This window comes from Gordionus sp. m RMFG-2023, chromosome 2 (genome assembly GCF_954871325.1).
Source record: "Gordionus sp. m RMFG-2023 chromosome 2, tfGorSpeb1-WG-v2, whole genome shotgun sequence".
NCBI classification, from domain to species: Eukaryota; Metazoa; Nematomorpha; class Gordioida; order Chordodea; family Parachordodidae; genus Gordionus; species Gordionus sp. m RMFG-2023.
In genome coordinates this window covers 46,688,372-46,708,803 of record NC_088776.1, presented here as the reverse complement: position 1 = coordinate 46,708,803, position 20,432 = coordinate 46,688,372, and the positions used below count along the sequence as shown (strand labels likewise).

Genomic DNA, 20,432 nt, shown 5'->3' with positions numbered 1-20,432 from the left:
GTGGATAATAACTTATTTATTCCCATATATATTAAAATAAAAACTAGATTAAAAAAATATCAAATTTGCCAAAATTATTAGCTCTGTCAATTTTGTGCTATTAGCATATAAAGAGGTCATTTTAAACTTTAATGTAAAAATTTAATTATTTTTTATCAGTTATATCTTTAATCTATTAATGAAAAACACTATATTGAATATACCACTATGAAATATCTAAATTCATCAAATAATATATTTAAAAATAAGTTATTTTGAATCTTATATATTTTTTTTATATAGATTTCATATATACTTATAATAAAAATAAATTAGTGATGGCAAAAATTTTAATAAATTTTTATAATTAAAATAAAAAAAATTTCTAACCTTAATTAATTATTTTAAAATTTGCTGAACCGAACCTTTATACATTTTTTCTTAAACCGTAAACAAAACATAACCATTATAATTTCTTACATATTGAACAGTAAGGTCCCTGCTTAAAGAACCTTAAAATACTATTTAATTAAGTTTTTTTATTACACATTTAAAACTTTTTATGGATTGGATAACTGTTTGTAGAGATTGGCAGGCATATCAATAACTAAAAAGTAGATTTATAGAAAATTTTAATCACTATATAAAATTTATATTCCGGATAGATGTTTATATGTTAAATAAATAAAATATCTCCCCACTCCCCCTTACAGCTTTATCTTTACAATAACAAATTAGATAGTTATAAAAAGATAAAACAGATGCATTATATGAATCTGATTATTTTATTAGTTCTTCTGATTAAATAAGAAGATGTTGGCACTTTGCCATAACTATTCATTTAAAAAAATCAAGTTAAAATAAATGTTTGATACAGGGATGTGAACCCGGACCCTGAACCCTCCTGGACCCTCGTATTTTGGCTGAACCCGGACCCTTTTAAAAAGTGAAGGGTTCAGGGTGTTAAATTAATTTTTAAAAAAATAATATAAAATTTTTATAATTTTATTAATTTTTTTCGTGGAATCTCCCTAAAAAATAGTCACTTTAAAACTATAATTGATAAAGCAAGGGATGTTGTAAAATATTTAAGAACTCCCACAATTGTTAGAATATTAAAATCCATGAAAAGGCAAATGGCAATTTTAGATTGCACAACACGTTGGTCCTCTATATGTATGATGCTAGAGCGATTATTAAGTTTGAAAGATTTCTGTAATGATTTAATTATAGGAGATGTTAAATCATTTTGTCAGAAGATGATTGGAATCAAGTAAAAGAGCTTACTAGTGTGCTGGTTCCTTTAAAAATAACAACATTAAGAGTGCAAGCAGAACAATTATGTTTATCGGATTTTTATGGCATACGGTTAAGATGTCTATTAGAGTTAGGGAGATTAACAAGTTCTTTTTCAAATGAAATATTAGAAAATACGAAAATAAGAGAGCAACAATATTTACAAAATAGTGTTGTTATGCTTTGATATATTTAGACCCGCGATATCAGGTTTTATTAAGTAGTGAGCAAAAACAAATGGCTATAGTCCATCTTGAAGATTTATGGCATACCCAAAACTCTATTATTTACAATATATTGGAGGTTACAACAATATCTACTGGTTGTAGCGATAACAATGATAATGATAACGATATTGATGATCTGGAAATTTTACTATTAGATAGAGAAAAAAAAATTAAATTATCATCTGATAGAAAGGAACAAAAAATATCTATTGTATCTTTAATAGAAAAGTTCTCGGAAGTTATGAGAATAAATAGAGATGCAAACATTTTAAAATTCTGGGAGGAAAATTCTTCAATATATCCAGAATTATATACCTTGTCTAGAATCGTCATGGCTGTACCGGCGACACAAGTACAATAATTTATGTATTATAAAAATGACTATCTATTTTAGGTAAGCGTAGAACGTGGATTTTCATCGTTGAAATATATTTTGTCTAATTTACGTGGAAATCTGAAGGATAATATTTTAGAAGATATCATGATTGTGCGATTGAATAAAATATTTAAAATATAAATTATCTCATTTCGAATGTCATTATTTTTATGTTTCCTCTGAACCCGAACCCTGGACCCGGGTCCTTTTTAAATTTATTACCGAACCCGGACCCTTTTTTTTTGTCGAAGGGTTCACATCCCTAGTTTGATAGATGTTTACTTGTAAAATATTTTTTTGAAAAATTCCGTGTTTATATTCATAATAGATTAAGGTTAAAACATCCTTTTTTTGACTATTTAAATTATTTATAAAGGTCACTGTTGTATTATAAACAGGCAAAATATCTATTAGGTAATTTTTTGTTTATTTTTTAAAAATAAGCTCCAATAGTTTAATAAATTTAGATTTTTATATATTTAGTTAGTACTAATTTGTTCTATTTTTTACATCTTTTTTTCTTTTAAAATTAATATTTGAAAATATATATAGCAGAGACCTGCAGAGGCACCATTTGCACGGCCCGGCCCGGTTTTAATTTTTTTAGGCCCGGCCCGGATATTTTTTAAAAAAAATTTTTACGGCCCGGCCCTGATTTAAAAATTTAAGGCCCGGCCTGGCCCGGATATTTTTAAAAAAAAATTTTTACGGCCCGGCTCAGGCCCGGCTCGGAATTTTTTAAAATTATATTCGACCTCGTATATACAAAAATTCACCTATGAGGTATTTTACCATATTTTTCAGCGAGTATTATCGCTTATTATTTAAAAAATACATGTAAAAAGCTAATATTTTGAGAATATTATATTGAATTTATAAAAATTATAAAACTGTTATTTATAAAAATGGATACTTTGAGCATATACTATATTTTATATTGCATTTATAAAAATAAAACTAAAATTCATAAAAATGGTAATAATATTTTGAGCATATACTATATTTTATATTGCATTTAAAAAAAATAAAACTAATATTTAATTTATAAAAATGGAAAATATTTTGAGAATATAATATATTGTATTTAATTTACTATTTAATTTATAAAATAAAAATAAATCGCTATTTAAAAAAATGCATGTATAATAAATAGTATTTTGAAAATATAATCTAATTGCACAATATTTATATAATTTATTTTATAATATAAATTTTTAACAAAAGAAGATAATTGTATTATATAATATTGTAAAAAAAAATAATGAAAAAGGTTGGATTAAAAACTTTCATAACTCAAGGTAAAATATAATAAATATTTGACAGTTTGCAAAGTTAAAAACCAGCATGATTGACGAAACCCTATACTCAAGAAGGATATTAAAAATTTACAAATTATCATGAAGATAGAGAAGCATATCTACCTTTTCAGGTTGAAGATTACTTCTTCTTTCTTTAAGAATTCTCCCAATAGTGGAAAAATTCCGCTCACAGCTTGCACTTGAAGCAGGAATTGCCAATACCCGTTTTGCCAATTTTGCTAAAATTGGAAATTCGCTTTGATGAGCCGCCCACCACTCTAACAAATTATCCACCTTAAATGTTTCATCTATTTTTTTATTTATGTAATTATAATATTCATCATCGGGTATTGACATATTACCAGAATTACCATCGCCCCATTTGTCATATAACGATTCAGTTTGTTTAACAACAGTCGTAATTTGACTGGTCGATGGTATTTCATTTACTTCCTGAGCCTCTTGTAATTTAATATAATCTTATATAGTTTTCCGTCATCTTGCGATCTGTCCCTGACAACATACGTAATTGCTTGAATTTGGGCAGAGAAAAAGAGAAATAAAATGATACTTGTGTAAAACAAATTTTTATTTCTCCTTTTTCGCTTTGAAAGGTATTACAAACTTCAAGAAGTTCATAATACCAAATTACCACTTTAAAAAGAGTACAAGAGTCCGATTGTAACTCAACAATAGCTCTGTTAAAATTCTCAAGAATTTTGACTAGATCCTGAAGGATCAAAAAGTCTATAATATAATACTTCTCCGATCCCCCATGTTCTTGAAGAACTTTTATAATTTCTTCATTTTGAGAATAAACAGAATTGAGCATATTGTATTTAGAGTTCCAGCGGACTTCTATATCTTGATAAAGGGCTTTCAAATGCTGGCATTTATTACTTTGTTTTAAATGCCCCACTAATATTTTAGTATTATCTATTGTTGATTTTATTAATGGGGCATTACTTTCCAAATATTTGAAGTTAAATGAATTTCTTAAAATTGTATTTAATATATGACAAGAACAATTTAATCGTTCATTTAACTCCAATGCTTTTATAATATTTTTCTTGGCCTGTAACAAATATTATATTAATAAAATCGTTAGTGTTAAAATTAAAATTATGAAAATTTTTTAATAGTTCATCCTTAACTACTTTGCTAGTCTTTGACACTTCTTTAAATATAGCGGTAAATAGGTTACTCTTCACTAACTTCCAGTCATCTGATATATAGTGCATGTTAACTGTTATAAACGAGTTCTTTTTATGGTCATCGCACCATATATCAGTGGAAGCAGCCATAAATCGATTCTTGATTACTGGGGCAATAGTATCAACCAAAATGTTTCTTATTTTATTACATATTTCTTTAAGGTGGCGTGATAGAGTGGTGGGATGTGAAATCAATGAGTTGATATCTATTTTACCATACTTTGCCCCAACATCGACTAGAGCCTGGCTGAATTCAAGAAACCAATTCCCAGCTATCATTTCGAAAGGTCTAATATCTTTTGCGCAAAGTGTTAAGGAATGTATATAAATTTTTCTTTTGAATATTTTATATTGGTTTTTCAGTTGTAAAAAAAATTTATTAATTTTCATGGATTTACCATCACATTTATGTCTTTTTAAATGTGATGTACCATGTTTATAATTATAAGATAATATACTTGAACAATTCTTACATTGTACGTAGCCAATATTTTTTTTATTTTCATCTATGATGATGTTAAACTTAGCCCATTTTTCAGATTTTAAATTATTATTTGTATTTCTAAAAGAATAAATATTATTTTTAATTTTATTAATTATATCATTAGTATTTTGTGCCATGATATTCCTTTATTTGATTGTTTTGGTAAATATTCTAAAAATTTAGATATGAATTATAAAAAAAATATATTAATAATACTTGAATATTGGGGCTTATTTAAGATATTCCTTTATTTGATTGTTTTGGTAAAATATGTTGTAAAAATTTAGATATGAATTATAAAAAAATATATTAATACTTTGAATAGATTTGCAGGAAATTAATAATTAGATCGATCTGTGGGTGTTAGGTAGTGTTAACCATCACCCAATATTATATTAATCATAACTATAATATAATATAATCTTATAACTATTAACTCATAATGTAAAAAATTTTTATAAAAAATATTAAGGCCCCGCCCGGGTTTAACAATTAGGCCCGGCCCGGATATATTTTTAAAAAAAATTTTATGCCCGGCCCGGATATGTTTAAAAAAAAATTTTTTAGGCCCGGCCCGAGTATATTTATAAAATTTTAAATACGGCCCGGGCTTAGGGCCGGGCCTGCAGGTCTCTGATATATAGTATAAGTGCATAAATATTTTCCAGAAAGGGGACGTCTTATTAAGGGTTTTTCTTGAACTATTTGATATAACTATTTATTCATCTTGTAAGGGAAAATAACAATAAATGAGGGTTTCAATCAATTATGAAATTGTCTATCGATACGATATAAGAAATTCAATTTATTACATTATTTATAATTTATTATAAAATTATTTGCCCATATAACATATATTTAATGAATATTAATAAAATATGTTCAACCAATTTTTGAGTTCTTGAATATATGAATTCTTGTGTATTTCATATATGGCGCTAAATTACTCCATTCTTTTATTTCAACGCAACAATCGTTATATCAAAACCATCTAAAATTGAACTGATGAAAGCCCATATTTAATTTTATCTTATTTTTCAGAAAACTTTAGCTTTATAGAAGTTATAAATTTAATCCTGATACAAAGTTATCACTGGAATAGGACTCAATCTACTCTTCACCCTTTCGTTATTTATTATAAAGATAATTTAGCCAATATTTGTTTCCTAAATTATGTAATGATATCCGAATCTTTGCAACATAACACAATAGCAGTGCATTATTTCCAAAAACATTGTTAATTTTTTTAATTAAAAGATTTTGTATGCCAAATAAGTTTTTTTATTATCCTGATGGAACCGCAGTACAGTATATAAATCGTAAAATTTTTATTAATATTTACCATCATGAAATGGATTTCGGGATACAGGCGGAACGGCATTTTTCTTCAATAATACACGGGAAAGTGCTTATGATGGGATTGGTGGTACTGTTAAAAGATTAGCCGCTAGAGGAAGTTTACAAAATCCTTACTCAGAGCAAATAATATAATTTAATAAAATGGAGATATGCTTACCTGAATGAAGGCAGATAATGGTAAAAATATGATTTTTATCCCTCTGAATCCTGACATTTCCAGAAATATAAATGTTAGGAGACTAAAATTTTGGTTATCTCTTAGTTATATTAACCTTTTTTTGCTTACCAAATTAAAAATCGAAGGGAGTCAGCTTTAATATTATTTTTAACTATTTATAGCAGAATTTATAATGCTTGAGAATGTTCAAAAAGGATTTTTCATTAAATTTTCTAAATTCCAAAAAAAATATTTAAAATCACAAATTTTTTTTAATCTTAAAATTAATCTTCAATTTTATTATCTTCAAAAAAAATTTGGGCTTAAAAATCAATGAAGATTTTCAACTCTGATTTATAGTTTTACTCATGGAAATGAAACTTAAAACATCTTGTTCGCACTCTAGTTTCACTTAAATTTACTGAAGGTTTCTATATCCTTAATTACTCACTTTTTTGCATTTGACTAAAAAGTTATAGTATATAATAAAATTCTAAAAAATGGATTTATCATAATTTAAATATATCTAAAATTAAAAAAAAATTGTTTAAATATCTTATAGTTTTCGCCAGAGAGTATGGTATATAGTATCGCTCTCTTGAAAAATTGATCTTAGTAAACATAGAACCATATAATATTAAGACAGCGATATGTTATCAGCAGCCTCCATAATTAGGCAAGTTGCGTATTGCTTGATTAATATCCTAATGTAAATCCGTGAATTTCCAATATAAGTATATTAATTAAAAATAATTCAAAAGTTCATAGCTCGATATAAATTTTAGACACTTTTGTATGTGGATGTTGTCGATAATATTATATAAATATTAATGTAAAAGGATCCTGGAGAGATAATTGACAATGCATTAAACATAATTGATCGAACAGTTTTGTCTGGAAACAGATTAGGAAATGATAGCATACTATTAGACGCCAAAGAAAAGGGGAACGTTTTTGGTCGATTGGGAACAATTGAAGGTAAATGGTTTAAACTATTCTATAATGATTATAGTTTCTTTTAGTGGAGATTAATTTTCAAAATATACTTTATTAAAATGTTTTGTTTTGATTATAAAATTATTCCACATATGAAGTAGCGTTATTTTATATTTATTTAGCATACATGATTGGTTTTTTAAAATTAACTTTCTTTTATTGCTATACTATTCTTATTTACGAATAGCAAATTATTCGATTTATTCAAAAGAATCGAATATGAATAATTTATTATTTTATCTAATCTTGGCATTTCAAGTATTTTATTTATTAAAATTAGTATAATATGCCCACTTTTATTTTTTAAAATTCTGACTAAATTTAATTTATCTTACATTATGATGTAGAAATTGAATATCTACATTCGATAGAACCAAGCCAAGATAATACTAAAATGGAAGATGACACTGAGGAAGGATTATTAAATGAACGTTGCAAATTTTGGCCTCTTTGCAAAAATGGAGAGCAATGCAGTTATAAACACCCTACCCTACCTTGCAAGTTAAAAAATTTTGATATTAATATATGAAATTGCTTAAAATAATTCATTCATTAAAATGTTAATAATTTTATTAATGGCGAATCTATCTTATTACATGCTACTTGACTACTGATTTAAAATAATTTTTAAATTGTATTTTAACACTCGAGTGTATTTTTTCTAAAAAATATTTTAGTTGACTGGAAGAGATATTTTATTATTATATTAAGAATAATCGGTAAGTGGGAACATTGTGTTATTTTCTCAACTTTGTATCATTTTTTAGAGCACCCTTTTAAAAATTTAAAGATCTGATATTACCGGAAATGTATTTTAATGCTTAGAATATCTACTCTATGAATTTCACACATTTTTCCATAGTCATTTTAAATAGATAAATAATAAGGCGGGTGGGTAAATTTTTTAAAAAAATTATAAGTGTGTGGTTGGGCAGGTTAAATAAAATTTAAAACGAGTGGGCGGGTTTTAGGCTAAAAACCCGCCTATTGCAGACCTCTAGGTAGGTATTCACGTTAGAATCATCATTTGGTAAAATCAGATTTTTTTTAAAAAGTGCTCAAAAAATGATTTAAAATTGAAAAATAACATCATGGCTCACAAAGTCTCCACTTACCGAATAATCATTATAGTAATTATATAAATGCTTACTAATGAATTATTCACTCAACTTTTTTTTTATTAAAAAAGAAATTTCCCTGATTGTACATTTGGTGACAAATGTTTATACATACATCCTAACTGTAAGTTCGATGCCCATTGCACTAAAAAGGACTGTCCTTACACCCACGCTAGTATTAGGAAAGAATTGTTTCATCCGAACAACAAATCTCAGTACCCAACAGTGTATAGTAAGTCGCTTACTGGGCTGCCTCTTTCCACTAATAAAGTTCCGGTTCCTAACTCCGCTTCTCCTCCTGTCTTAAGACGTAATAAACAATTATTATAATAAAAATTGACTATATTATATTTTAATATTAAAAATGATTTCCCAATTTAATTTTATCCTTCTTAAAATAAGTATTTATTTTTTTAGCCATTTCTACCATACCATGTAAATTTGGAGTAGGATGTTTTAATTCTCAATGTCTCTTCATGCACCCACCGGTAATCTTAACTAATCTTTATTAAATATCTAAAATAAATTTTTTTAAAAAATATTAATGCCTAATGTATATAAATCATAATTTTTCACTGGTTATATACTCATTCATTATCGAAATTGGTGAGCATAATGAGTTACTTAATTCCATAGATACCTACTATTAAAAGAAATTATTTACTAATTACAATTACTTTTCTAAAATTGGATTACCAAAATAGGATTTTTTTGTTACTTTTATATATCTCTTAATATAACTTAAATTAATCTTAGCATATAGGCATCGTTTGATGACAATCATAATAAATATGCAAAGTTTTATATAAAATAGAATATATATCAGAGACCTGCAGAGGTACCATTTACACGGCCCGGCTTTAAATTTTTTAGGCCCGGCCCGGATACTTTTTAAAAAAATTTTTTACGGCCCAGCCCGGATTTAAAAATTTAAGGCCCGGCCCGGATATTTTTTTAAAAAAAAATTTCAGGCTCAGCTCGGAATTTTTTAAAATTATATTCGACCTGGTATATACAAAAATTCACCTATGAGGTATTTTACCAGATTTTTCAGTGAGTATTATTGGTTATTATTTAAAAAATACATGTAAAAAGCTAATATTTTGAGAATATTATATTGAATTTATAAAATTATAAAACTGTTATTTATAAAAATGGATATTTTGAGCATATACTATATTTTATATTGCATTTATAAAAATAAAACTAATATTCACAAAAATGGTAATAATATTTTGAGCATATACTATATTTTATATTGCATTTAAAAATAATAAAACTAATATATAATTTATAAAAATGGAAAATATTTTGAGAATATGATATATTGTATTTAATTTACTATTTAATTTATAAAATAAAAATAAATCGCTATTTAAAAAAATGCATGTATAATAAATAGTATTTTGAAAATATAATCTAATTGCACAATATTTATATAATTTATTTTATAATATAAATTTTTAACAAAAGAAGATAATTGTATTATATAATATTGTAAAAAAAAATAATGAAAAAGGTTGGATTAAAAACTTTCATAACTCAAGGTAAAATATAATAAATATTTGACAGTTTGCAAAGTAAAAAACCAGCAAGATTGACGAAACCCTATACTCAAGAAGGATATTAAAAATTTACAAATTATCATGAAGATAGAGAAGCATATCTACCTTTTCAGGTTGAAGATTACTTCTTCTTTCTTTAAGAATTCTCCCAGTAGTGGAAAAATTCCGCTCACAGCTTGCACTTGAAGCAGGAATTGCCAATACCCGTTTTGCCAAAATTGGAAATTCGCTTTGATGAGCCGCCCACCACTCTAACAAATTATCCACCTTAAATGTTTCATCTATTTTTTTATTTATGTAATTATAATATTCATCATCGGGTATTGACATATTACCAGAATTACCATCGCCCCATTTGTCATATAACGATTCAGTTTGTTTAACAACAGTCGTAATTTGACTGGTCGATGGTATTTCATTTACTTCCTGAGCCTCTTGTAATTTAATATAATCTTTTATATAGTTTTCCGTCATCTTGCGATCTGTCCCTGACAACATACGTAATTGCTTGAATTTGGGCAGAGAAAAGAGAAATAAAATGATACATGTGTAAAACAAATTTTTCAATTAAAAAATGCTTTATATTAAGTAAAATCAATTTTATTTCTCCTTTTTCGCTTTGAAAGGTATTACAAACTTCAAGAAGTGATATTCCTTTATTTGATTGTTTTGGTAAGATATATTCTAAAAATTTAGATATGAATTATAAAAAAGTATATTAATAATACTTGAATATTGGGGCTTATTTAAGATATTCCTTTATTTGATTGTTTTGGTAAAATATTTGTAAAAATTTATATATGAATTATAGAAAAATATATTAATACTTTGAATAAATTTGCAAGAAATTAATAAGATCGATCTGTGGGTGTTAGGTAGTGTTAACCATCACCCAATATTATATTAATCATAACTATAATATAATATAATCTTATAACCATTAACTCATAATGTAAAAATTTTTATGAAAAATATTAAGGCCCGGCCCAGCCCGGGTTTAACAATCTTAGGCCCGGCCCGGATATATTTAAAAAAAAATTTTTTAGGCATGGCCTAGCCCGGATATGTTTAAAAAAAATTTTTTTAGGCCCGACCCGGGTATATTTAAAAAAATTTAAATACGGTCCAGGCCGGGGGCTTAGGGCCGAGCCTGCAGGTCTCTGATATATATATTATTGATATCGATGTTAATAAAGTACCGCTTTCACTCACTTTTTAAATAGGCTAGAATTTCAAGTTCGGTTTCTTTTGCAAATAGGGGTGTACTGATACCAATTTTTGGAAGCCGATTCGATTCAGACAATCTAATTTTGTATTTGTAAAGATACCAATGGTTTTAATTTTTAATATGCTTTTTATTAGTATAACATCTATAATTTAACTATACCAAAACATGTCATTTAAATATATTATAATGATCATATCAATTGCAATTCTAAAAATATATAAAATATTTTTATTGATAAATCACTTATTTATATAATTAATAATAAATTTAATCTATTTACATAATAAATAATAAACAAATATATTATGAAATTTGATATTAATATATAGAAGATTTCTTTTTAGAAATACTATAAAATTCAATTTATCAAGTTAGCCTGCGGCGATGGGGACTGTCAATATCACCAGCTTTACTAAAAACAGATTCTGAAGAGATTATCGCACACTTTTATAAACAGAATGCGCAAAAATAACAATATGGCAGAATGTTTATTAATTAATTATTCTTAAAAAATAAGCATAAAAATGGATTTCAATTTTATTTATAAAAATAAATGGTTTAGATATAACTTTTTTTTAAAAATTTATAACATTTTTTAATTGTTAAAAACGCCATTTTTTATCGGATCGAAAAAGTTTATAATATTGGTCGACAATCGATATTTTAAAATGGGTGAAATATCGGCCCGATCTGATAAAAAATATCGGTACGTCCCTAATGGCAAATAAATGAATAGTATTTAAATCTAGCAAAGAGTTGGTCTATAATTTCATAATTAACAATTTATTCCATCCTAAAATTCAAACCATTTAAATTGAAAGTAAGGAAGCAAAATAGTGCCTGAAATGAGTAGTTTACATTGTCATTGAATTTTTCAGCAAACCTTTTGTTAAAACCATTATGCCCTTCAAATAGATGCGAATAAGTTAAAATTAGCCCTTTTGTTCATAATTACTCTTTTATTTAAAATAAATTATTCAATCTTATTTTTGTACTCATTTTGCTAATTACGAATCAATTACTGCCTAATTCTAGCCGGCAAGCCTATCCAATTTCTTGTAATATGGAAATTTTTTTAAATAGATTCCATTTATATGTTTAATAATTACTATTTTTAAGGACTGCAAATTTGGGAACTATTGCACCAGAGCTGATTGTATTTTCGCCCATCCTCAAGCTTTAATAAAGTCTAAAATGAAATGGGTATCACCTAATTACAATAATATTCCTCAAACTAGCACACAAATCATTACTACCTCAGTTAATAGAAATATGTTTGTCGCTAAAAGGAGCAATATGGATAATACTACTTTGTTGATGACTTCGTCATAAATGGAATAATATTTATTTTATTCCCAATTAAATATTTAATTAGACGCATAAGTGTTATTGAAATACTATATAAAATATTCTACTCAATTATAACCATTGTTTCATTTTCGCTATATAAATTATAGTATTTTATTTAATTAAAATAAATTGACAAACATGTTGTATTGTACTAAATTTATATTTTTCAAATCTATCTTTCATTATTTATATTAAAAAACATGAAAAATTCTGAGCTCAGTCATTTTTTTTTATATAAATTAACAATTAGCTTGTAATTGAAAAAATGGAGATTAATACGACTAGCAGATATTCAACAAGCGCGTAAATGAATCTTGGGAAGAAAATGGCCCATAGCATTAAATGTCTTCTATGAATAAAAATGCAAACGGTGCAACAAAAAATCTAAAAAAATATATAAAGTTTAAAAAAACGAATTCTTTTTAAAAATAAATTTGTTAACTACAAGAACAAAATAGTTGTTAAATTAAATCATAATATTTCAACAAATTATTATAACCTTGATAAACGAAAGGGTGATAAAGATTGTACTATACGTGCTTTCTAGAGCGTCAATATTTGTTTGGTAAATCCTCGACAATATTATAGGAGAATTTGTAAATATAGGAAACATCAATGTCAATAAAATCTTGATAAAATAATGAATTTTTTTTATTGTACGAAGAAAGTCACTAGCCAGTGTTTAATCCTGAAGAAAATGAAATCCGGACTGGACCGTGGTCACTAAGAGGTTTGGACTTAATGCTGCATTTATTTATAGTAAACACGATTTGCTCAACAAAATTTTTCACTATATAGCTTTAGACAATCAAGCCAATAATATGTACAATTTATAAATACTAGGCGAAATGATGAAATCATGTAAAAAACATATGTTGCGACACGAGGATAGACGATTCAGGTGTAATTTCGCTAGCAATTAATTTCATAATGCTCGAGCGAGTCGTGCTTATTATAAATGCAATGTAAAACTTAAATAATGGAGCCAGTTAACCTTCCTTTAATCGTTACTATAAATTATAAACAGTTAATATTCTGATAAATATGTTATAAATTTTAGAGGTAGAAAAAAAAAGCTGCACCAGCACCTAATTTTTTTGCCGATAGATATCGATAACATAGATATGTATTATATTTATATTTAGACCAAAGATACTATACAATTTTTTGAGCATAAATCCAACCTCAAGACAAATAAACCATATATGTGTGATATTCATTTAGATTTTGCCGGACCCATTGACGGAGATTAGTTATAATATAATAGAGAGTTTCAGTAAGTGGTCAGAAATGCAAAAACCCTGAAAATAATTTTAAGCGAGTAAGAAAACTATAATTTGAAGACTTTTTTACTTTGAATACTCCAATATTATTTACAGCAAATGGATCCCCATTACAAAGTCAATAATTCAGTATATTATGCAAACAATTATCAATTACCATCAACGATCAAATCGAGAGGCGGTCTTAGTACAAACTTAAAAGTATATAAAAAACATGAGTAAGAAGAGATTTCCTTTTTAGATATCTAAATACTCCATAAATAACAAAAATCGACGTTACATTTTTCTTAAATTTGAATTAATAGGTCCACTACAATTACTAAAACAAATTAATCCCTATACACACCTCAATACCTTATTTCAAAAAATGTATATGAGAATATACGCAAAAGATTTTAAAAACGATAACTGGGTACCTAGGGTATTTTCATTAAAAGAACAGGACCGATGATATTTTTAGCTGGAACTAATTAAGGTTTATGGAGAAAACATATAATCATTTTAAATACAGATTCAACTTTTCTAAGTTAAAATACCCAGGACAAAGAGTATCAAAAGAAACTGAAAACCATACCATCTATAGACTTATAGCGATGTAATTATTCCTACCCAAATTTTAATATCTGAAGTCATGTCAGAAACCGTAATAACCAAATAGGCTTAAATCGCTCCTCAAAATCTACTTGAGTAACCGAAAGTTCTCCCAGTGCGTAGAAGGTCGTTATCTAAAACGGATGAGGAAACAATTTATTCCATTTCAAATCGAGGGTTATAAAATTAAAATTACCAAAAAACAACAATAATATTGGATATCGACCCGATTTGATTTTATAAAAACGGTAAATATCGGCCCCTATTTGATCTAATATTGAGTAATAGTTTATATGTTTTAGTTATAATTTAATTTTTGAATATTGAAAAAATTTTTGTTTTCGGTTCGAAATCTAGTGCAGGTATGTTTCGGATAAATTTTATTCAGTGAAAGAATGCCATTTAAAATTATTTTAGTGTTATGAGACATAATACATTCAATTTTAAATTGGCTAGCAAAAAATAAGGCCGATAATGGGCATCGGCGCAGTGCTGGTCATAATTTTAAAAGAAACTATTTAAATCGTACATATTAATAAAAAATTATGAACTTGACTACTAAATGTATTCAGGATTATCAGGTAAGCAGATATAAATCTATTGGGCTCGCTGGAAATTATGCTTTTAAAGCGATATAAAAAACTAAACATGGTAGAATCAAATTTTGTCATGCTTTCAGATGCCATTCCTTCAAAAGCAGAGTGCCATTTGATAGCCGAAATTTCGTTTTGATGATGTGTCAGGAAAAATGCGAAGTTCGACAACGAGAACCATATAAATGCGTACAAAAGAACACCTGCATATTAACGATTTTTAGATATTATTTTATCGGTATTTGGTTTGTAAATAATTTATCATACAATATACACTATATTTTATATATAATAATAAACTATGTAGTCGCAGTTTGGGTGTCATCGCACAAGTTGAACTTTTTGTGAAAGACATTCGTAAGCATATAATTAGGCAGGACAGAATGAGAAGAAAGCAACATTGATATATGCTTTCTCTCGTATTAATTAATAATATAACAGGTAGAATAAAGCTTATCATCTCGATCCTTTTATTAAATCTTAAAATCTGTTCGTCATATACAACTTTAGATAAATGTATGTTATCATCTTCCTGTATAATTATGGTTGGAGTTAGTATACAAGCATAAAAAGAAACTCCTATGATTATTCTGGAAGTCAAGTATTGTATAAAGGCCAACGATAAAGTAATACTTAAATTATGAGTCGTTATATCTTTCAGGCATTCCGAGAACCAATATATAAATAAGCTGAAAAATACTAATAGGGACAAATTACTGGTTATATTTTTAGGTTCCAATTTCCCATTTTTGTTTAAGTAATCGCGGAAATGTTTTATTGCCTTAAAACACGTGTAAGGTATCATAGTACTCAAAATAAGACCCCAAATAAACGATAAGAATGGTAATGTTATAATATAACTATAGAACGCCTTTTCGTTGATTGGTATTGTCAAAGATTGATTCCCGAATTCTGAAACGCCAAAAATAGCATGTCGCAATAAATTACCTTCTTGGCATATACCGGCTTCAACTGTTTCAGATCTGCATTTACTATCAAATAAATGGTAAGTCTGTTCAGCGCTATCGTATATGTGATCGGTTAAACTGACTCTTACGAGGAAACATATGATAAAGACAGGAAAAAATGTTTTAACGATTAATTTAGTAAAAATTATAGGCCGTGCTTTATAATACAAGACCGAGGTTATCTTGATAATGCCTAAAGTAATGAGCGAGGTTTGAAGGGCAAATCTGTTAACTAGAAATTCTCGAATGACATAACTATTGGAGAAGAGACTAATAGATGGTATTATGTAAAATGTAATCCATAACCAATCGGATATCAAAAAATTGCGATTGTAAGATGTGCCTTTACAATCCATATAATTATTTTGGGATACCTTAATATTTATTTTATTAGTAATTTCCACCTGTTTATTCATCTCGGCGAAATATTTCTCGGTTTTTAGGTCATACATTACAGAATGGCCTAAATTATAATGTTCGTATTTTTTAGAATCAATATTGTAAGTTTTTTTTGACGAGTTATAGGATATTTTATAATAGTAAGCAGAGAGAACTAACAAACAAATGTTCACAGTAATCAATGCGTAACTGACAGTGCAATGTAAAAACTTGATAACGAGTAACTTTAGGGTATGATGGGATAGATAATATAAAGTTAAGTAAAGCATTAAAATAACAGTTATGGCGGAAAAAAACCATTTCACCCTATACAATATAGGATTATCAATGAATTTTTCATTTTTGTCCTCTTTATTTTCATGTGAAATCATTTTTGTATTATCTTGTTTCAAACTGCGATTATATTTAAAATTATCATCCTTCTTTTCAAAATTTTTATCTCTATCGTCGTTTAGATAGTTGTCTATAATGGTTTTGATTATAATGAGAAATGCCAATAAATTGATAACAAAAAAAGCAAGACCTAAGTATATGTGAACATAATCAAAAGCTACCCAATATTTACGAGCAAATCGTTGAAGAAGATTCAAATAATTTTGAGATTCCTTTATATAAGCGTCCGTTGTGCGAAGCATATATGAAATTTGGGGAGCTTTTAAATAAAAACGTTTTTTAAAAAAAAATTTATACTTTGCTTTCAATTCAAATTGAGCCATAATGAAGGGAAGTAAATTATTTTCATGTTATGAAAAATTAAAAAAATATCACAGAAAACTTTAAATGATAATATTATATACTACCTACTATATCATGATTACTAAAATTAGATGTAGATGTGATGTTTCGAATTTCTTCCATAAGGTGTAATAAATAAGAATAAGTTTTTTTAATGGCAATTCTCTCCGATGGTATAAGTCGCGATTCTAATTGATGAAAATCCCAAATATTTTGAACCTGTGTTAAATAAGTTTTCATTGAAAAAAAAAAATTTTCTCGTTAGCTGTTCCAAAAAAATGAAAATAAATTCATCAAAATGAATCGTTTACGAACTTTCAAAAAAAATAAAACAAAATGTTTCACCATCATTATAACTATTTTTGATTTCCGGTTTTTCGTTTATGCTTCACGCTTTATCAATTTAAAGGTAATGTAATTATTGTATAAGAGTGTAATAACCTGTTTGATATTGGTTTCAAACATAGCTGCTAATCGCATATTACGCGTAAATTTATCGGGAAAATTTCCGAAAAATTGAGTTATAGTCTTGCCAAAGCTGGAATATGGGATAGGAAAACGAAGTAAATGAGCCAATGTAGGAACTAAATCGATTTGGAACATTACGTCTGGATTGGAAGCCTAATGAATAATTAAACAAATTTTTATCAGGAAAATAAATTGAATTCAATAATTGCTTTAACCCAGTATAATTTAATATGAGATGCAACTTAATATTAGAGATCTGTGGTAGATGTCGGCATTGGGCGGGTTTTTGGACCATAAGCCCGCTAACCCATTATTATAAAAAAATTAACCCGCCCGCCCATAATTTTCAAAAAAATATACCCGCCCGACTATTAGTTTAAAATTGCTTACCCGCCCGCTCATTAGTCTAAAAAATTTTTATCCGCCCACCCATTATTTATAAAAAAATTTTAATCCAATTCTGTAATAAAATTTAATTATGGCCATTCTTTCAATTTTTTAAGCATCTAATAAAAAATTTCAGCATTACAACTCTACAAAATGTTTTTAGGCAATTACTATATTTATAGCATAAAAAAATATTCAATTAAAATTATGAATAATTTATTTTATCAAATAAAATATTAATGAAAATAATATAAATATAAAAATAATAAAAAGTAATAATGAATCGACATTTTCTGGATTCAAACACGTTCTACTTTGCTCTAAAAATCCAGAAATGCTAAATCTTCGTTCAGAAGAAGCACTAGTTGCAGGAATTACAAATATTTTTCTTGTCTCTTTCTTCTCGTTTCCACCAAAGTAGTTTTAAATATACAAAAAAGTTTTTATACCAAAATAGGACATTTTAATTTTTAATATCCCAAAAAGTTCATAGGAACAATTTTTTATATATTTACTTAAATGATTTAAATTTTTAACCCATACCCATTGTTTAAATTTTTCAACCCACCCACCCATAGTTTAAAATTATTTAACCCGCCTGCCAGCCCGTTCTTAATAAATTTTTTGCCCGTCCACCTGCCCTCCCACTTAGATGGGCGAACGGGCCAAAACCCCATCCAATGAAGACCTCTAATCTGTGCCAATGCCATTTTTGAGGTCAATCTAATTTTGCTAATATCAAGTTTAATATTATCTAATTATTGATAATAGCGAGCAAAAATATCTACAATTCAATATAGGTATTCATAAATAATTTTTTTTAACATTTTGATGTTGGATTGGTCAATTTAACAATATTGATAACTGATATTCTAAAAAATACAAATAATTATGCAAATTTAATCTGAAATTGATTAAGTATATCTATTAATTATGATAAATTTATCAAAAATGTCGCAATATAATTTAAAGGCTATAATCATATTAATTAATATTATTTATTTTACATCATATTTTAAACAGTCATAATTACCTGTCTCGATTGTTCTGCAAAATTTGGTTGTTTGGAATGAGCAAAAAGAAATGATTCTATTTCCAGTTTGCTTTCGCCACCATGGTCACCATTATTTGTGCTTCCATGATCTCCTAGGACTATAATTAATGTTTGGTTATCCATAAGTTGAATTAAATCCCTTAGCAAATAATGAAATTTTTAAATATCATGAATTAAATTCCATAATGTTTTTTAACCCTCACAATGAATTATTAAATATCTACATATTGGCTTATCTATCATATTTAAAAATATTCAAAAAAGCTAGTATAAGTATTTTTTTTGTATATATTACATTTGAAGATTATTCAATAAAGCTGAAAAATTTTTAATTAATCATTTATTTTTAATAAAGTTAAGAAAAACCTTATAAATTCATCCATTTGTATAAGCTTTTCAGCCATTTTTATATGATTAACTCCTAACCAATGACCACAATGGTCTACACCTAAAAAATGTCCAATAATTATATCCCAATCATTTGATTTTATAATTGTAAATATATTATCTAAAATCCCATTATCAACAGTGTGTAGATCTTTGACAATAAATGATGGAAATGGATAAATTTTATAAAATATATCTGAAGAGTACAGTGATATCCAAGTGTCATCTCCTAAAAAAATAACTTTTTTGCCTTGTTTAGCAAGTTGATATATAATATTATCTTCGCTTATAACTTTGCTATCAAATGAGTCCTTTATCTCAAAAAATGTAGGTATTGAACCAATCGTTAAAGCTTTTAATCTTTGCCCAGTTGTTGTTGGTGGATCAGCAATCAGTTTAAAGAAAAGATTTTGTTTTAATTTTGTTTCATCATTATATAATTTATTCATATATAAAAATTTATTATGAAAATAATCTTGACTTCTATTTTGATTGTGAAAAAAATCATAGCGTAAGGCGTCAATAATGATTATTATACATTTATTAAATGAAGAGTTATCTAATATTTTGTTTTCTATATCACTTTTATGAGCTATGTTTTTATAATAGGATGATTGTTTAATTTGTATAAAGCCTTTTAGAAAAATTACGATGGATAAAATACCTAAATGAGCATGTGTATTAATTAAAAATTCAATATTACTTGACAATAAAATTGATAGCGTGAGTTTTTGAAAAATTTTCATTACATATGATTTTAGGATTGCTGTAGGATTCTGCTTCAGGGTTTAAGTCAGCCACTTATTTTCATTAAAGGGCAAATTATATAAAAAGGCTGTTGATATGGCCCCCAAAGACAAATAATAATATATAAATTATAATTATCTAGTGCTGTAAAGTAACGTCAAAAGTAACACTAT

General features: G+C 26.8%; 2 protein-coding genes across 3 annotated transcripts in view; one reads left to right on the top strand and one right to left on the bottom strand.

Moving 5' to 3' along the window:
* LOC135923963 (zinc finger CCCH domain-containing protein 14-like) overlaps positions 1-12,788 on the top strand; it is a 33,746-nt gene extending 20,958 nt beyond the window's left edge. The window contains exons 12-16 of one of the 2 annotated variants that reach the window (XM_065458997.1): positions 7,230-7,368; positions 7,734-7,887; positions 8,576-8,814; positions 8,922-8,992; positions 12,417-12,788. In XM_065458997.1, coding sequence (XP_065315069.1) covers positions 7,230-7,368; positions 7,734-7,887; positions 8,576-8,814; positions 8,922-8,992; positions 12,417-12,629 — 816 coding nt within the window. In that variant the 3' untranslated portion in view covers positions 12,630-12,788. Of the gene's footprint in view, positions 1-7,229; positions 7,369-7,733; positions 7,888-8,575; positions 8,815-8,921; positions 8,993-11,292; positions 11,426-12,416 lie in introns of those variants that run through there. The other variant, XM_065458998.1, reaches the window with a different exon arrangement.
* A 105-nt stretch (positions 12,789-12,893) lies between these two features.
* On the bottom strand, positions 12,894-20,001 carry LOC135924389 (uncharacterized). Its single transcript, XM_065459445.1, has 8 exons — positions 19,492-20,001; positions 19,105-19,264; positions 17,658-17,837; positions 17,282-17,435; positions 15,415-17,133; positions 15,073-15,317; positions 13,147-13,275; positions 12,894-13,031 (listed from the first exon to the last, which is right to left on the bottom strand). The coding sequence occupies exons 1-8, from the start codon at positions 19,959-19,961 to the stop codon at positions 12,894-12,896; spliced, it is 3,195 nt and encodes a 1,064-aa protein (XP_065315517.1). The 5' UTR covers positions 19,962-20,001.
* Positions 20,002-20,432: the final 431 nt, after the last annotated feature.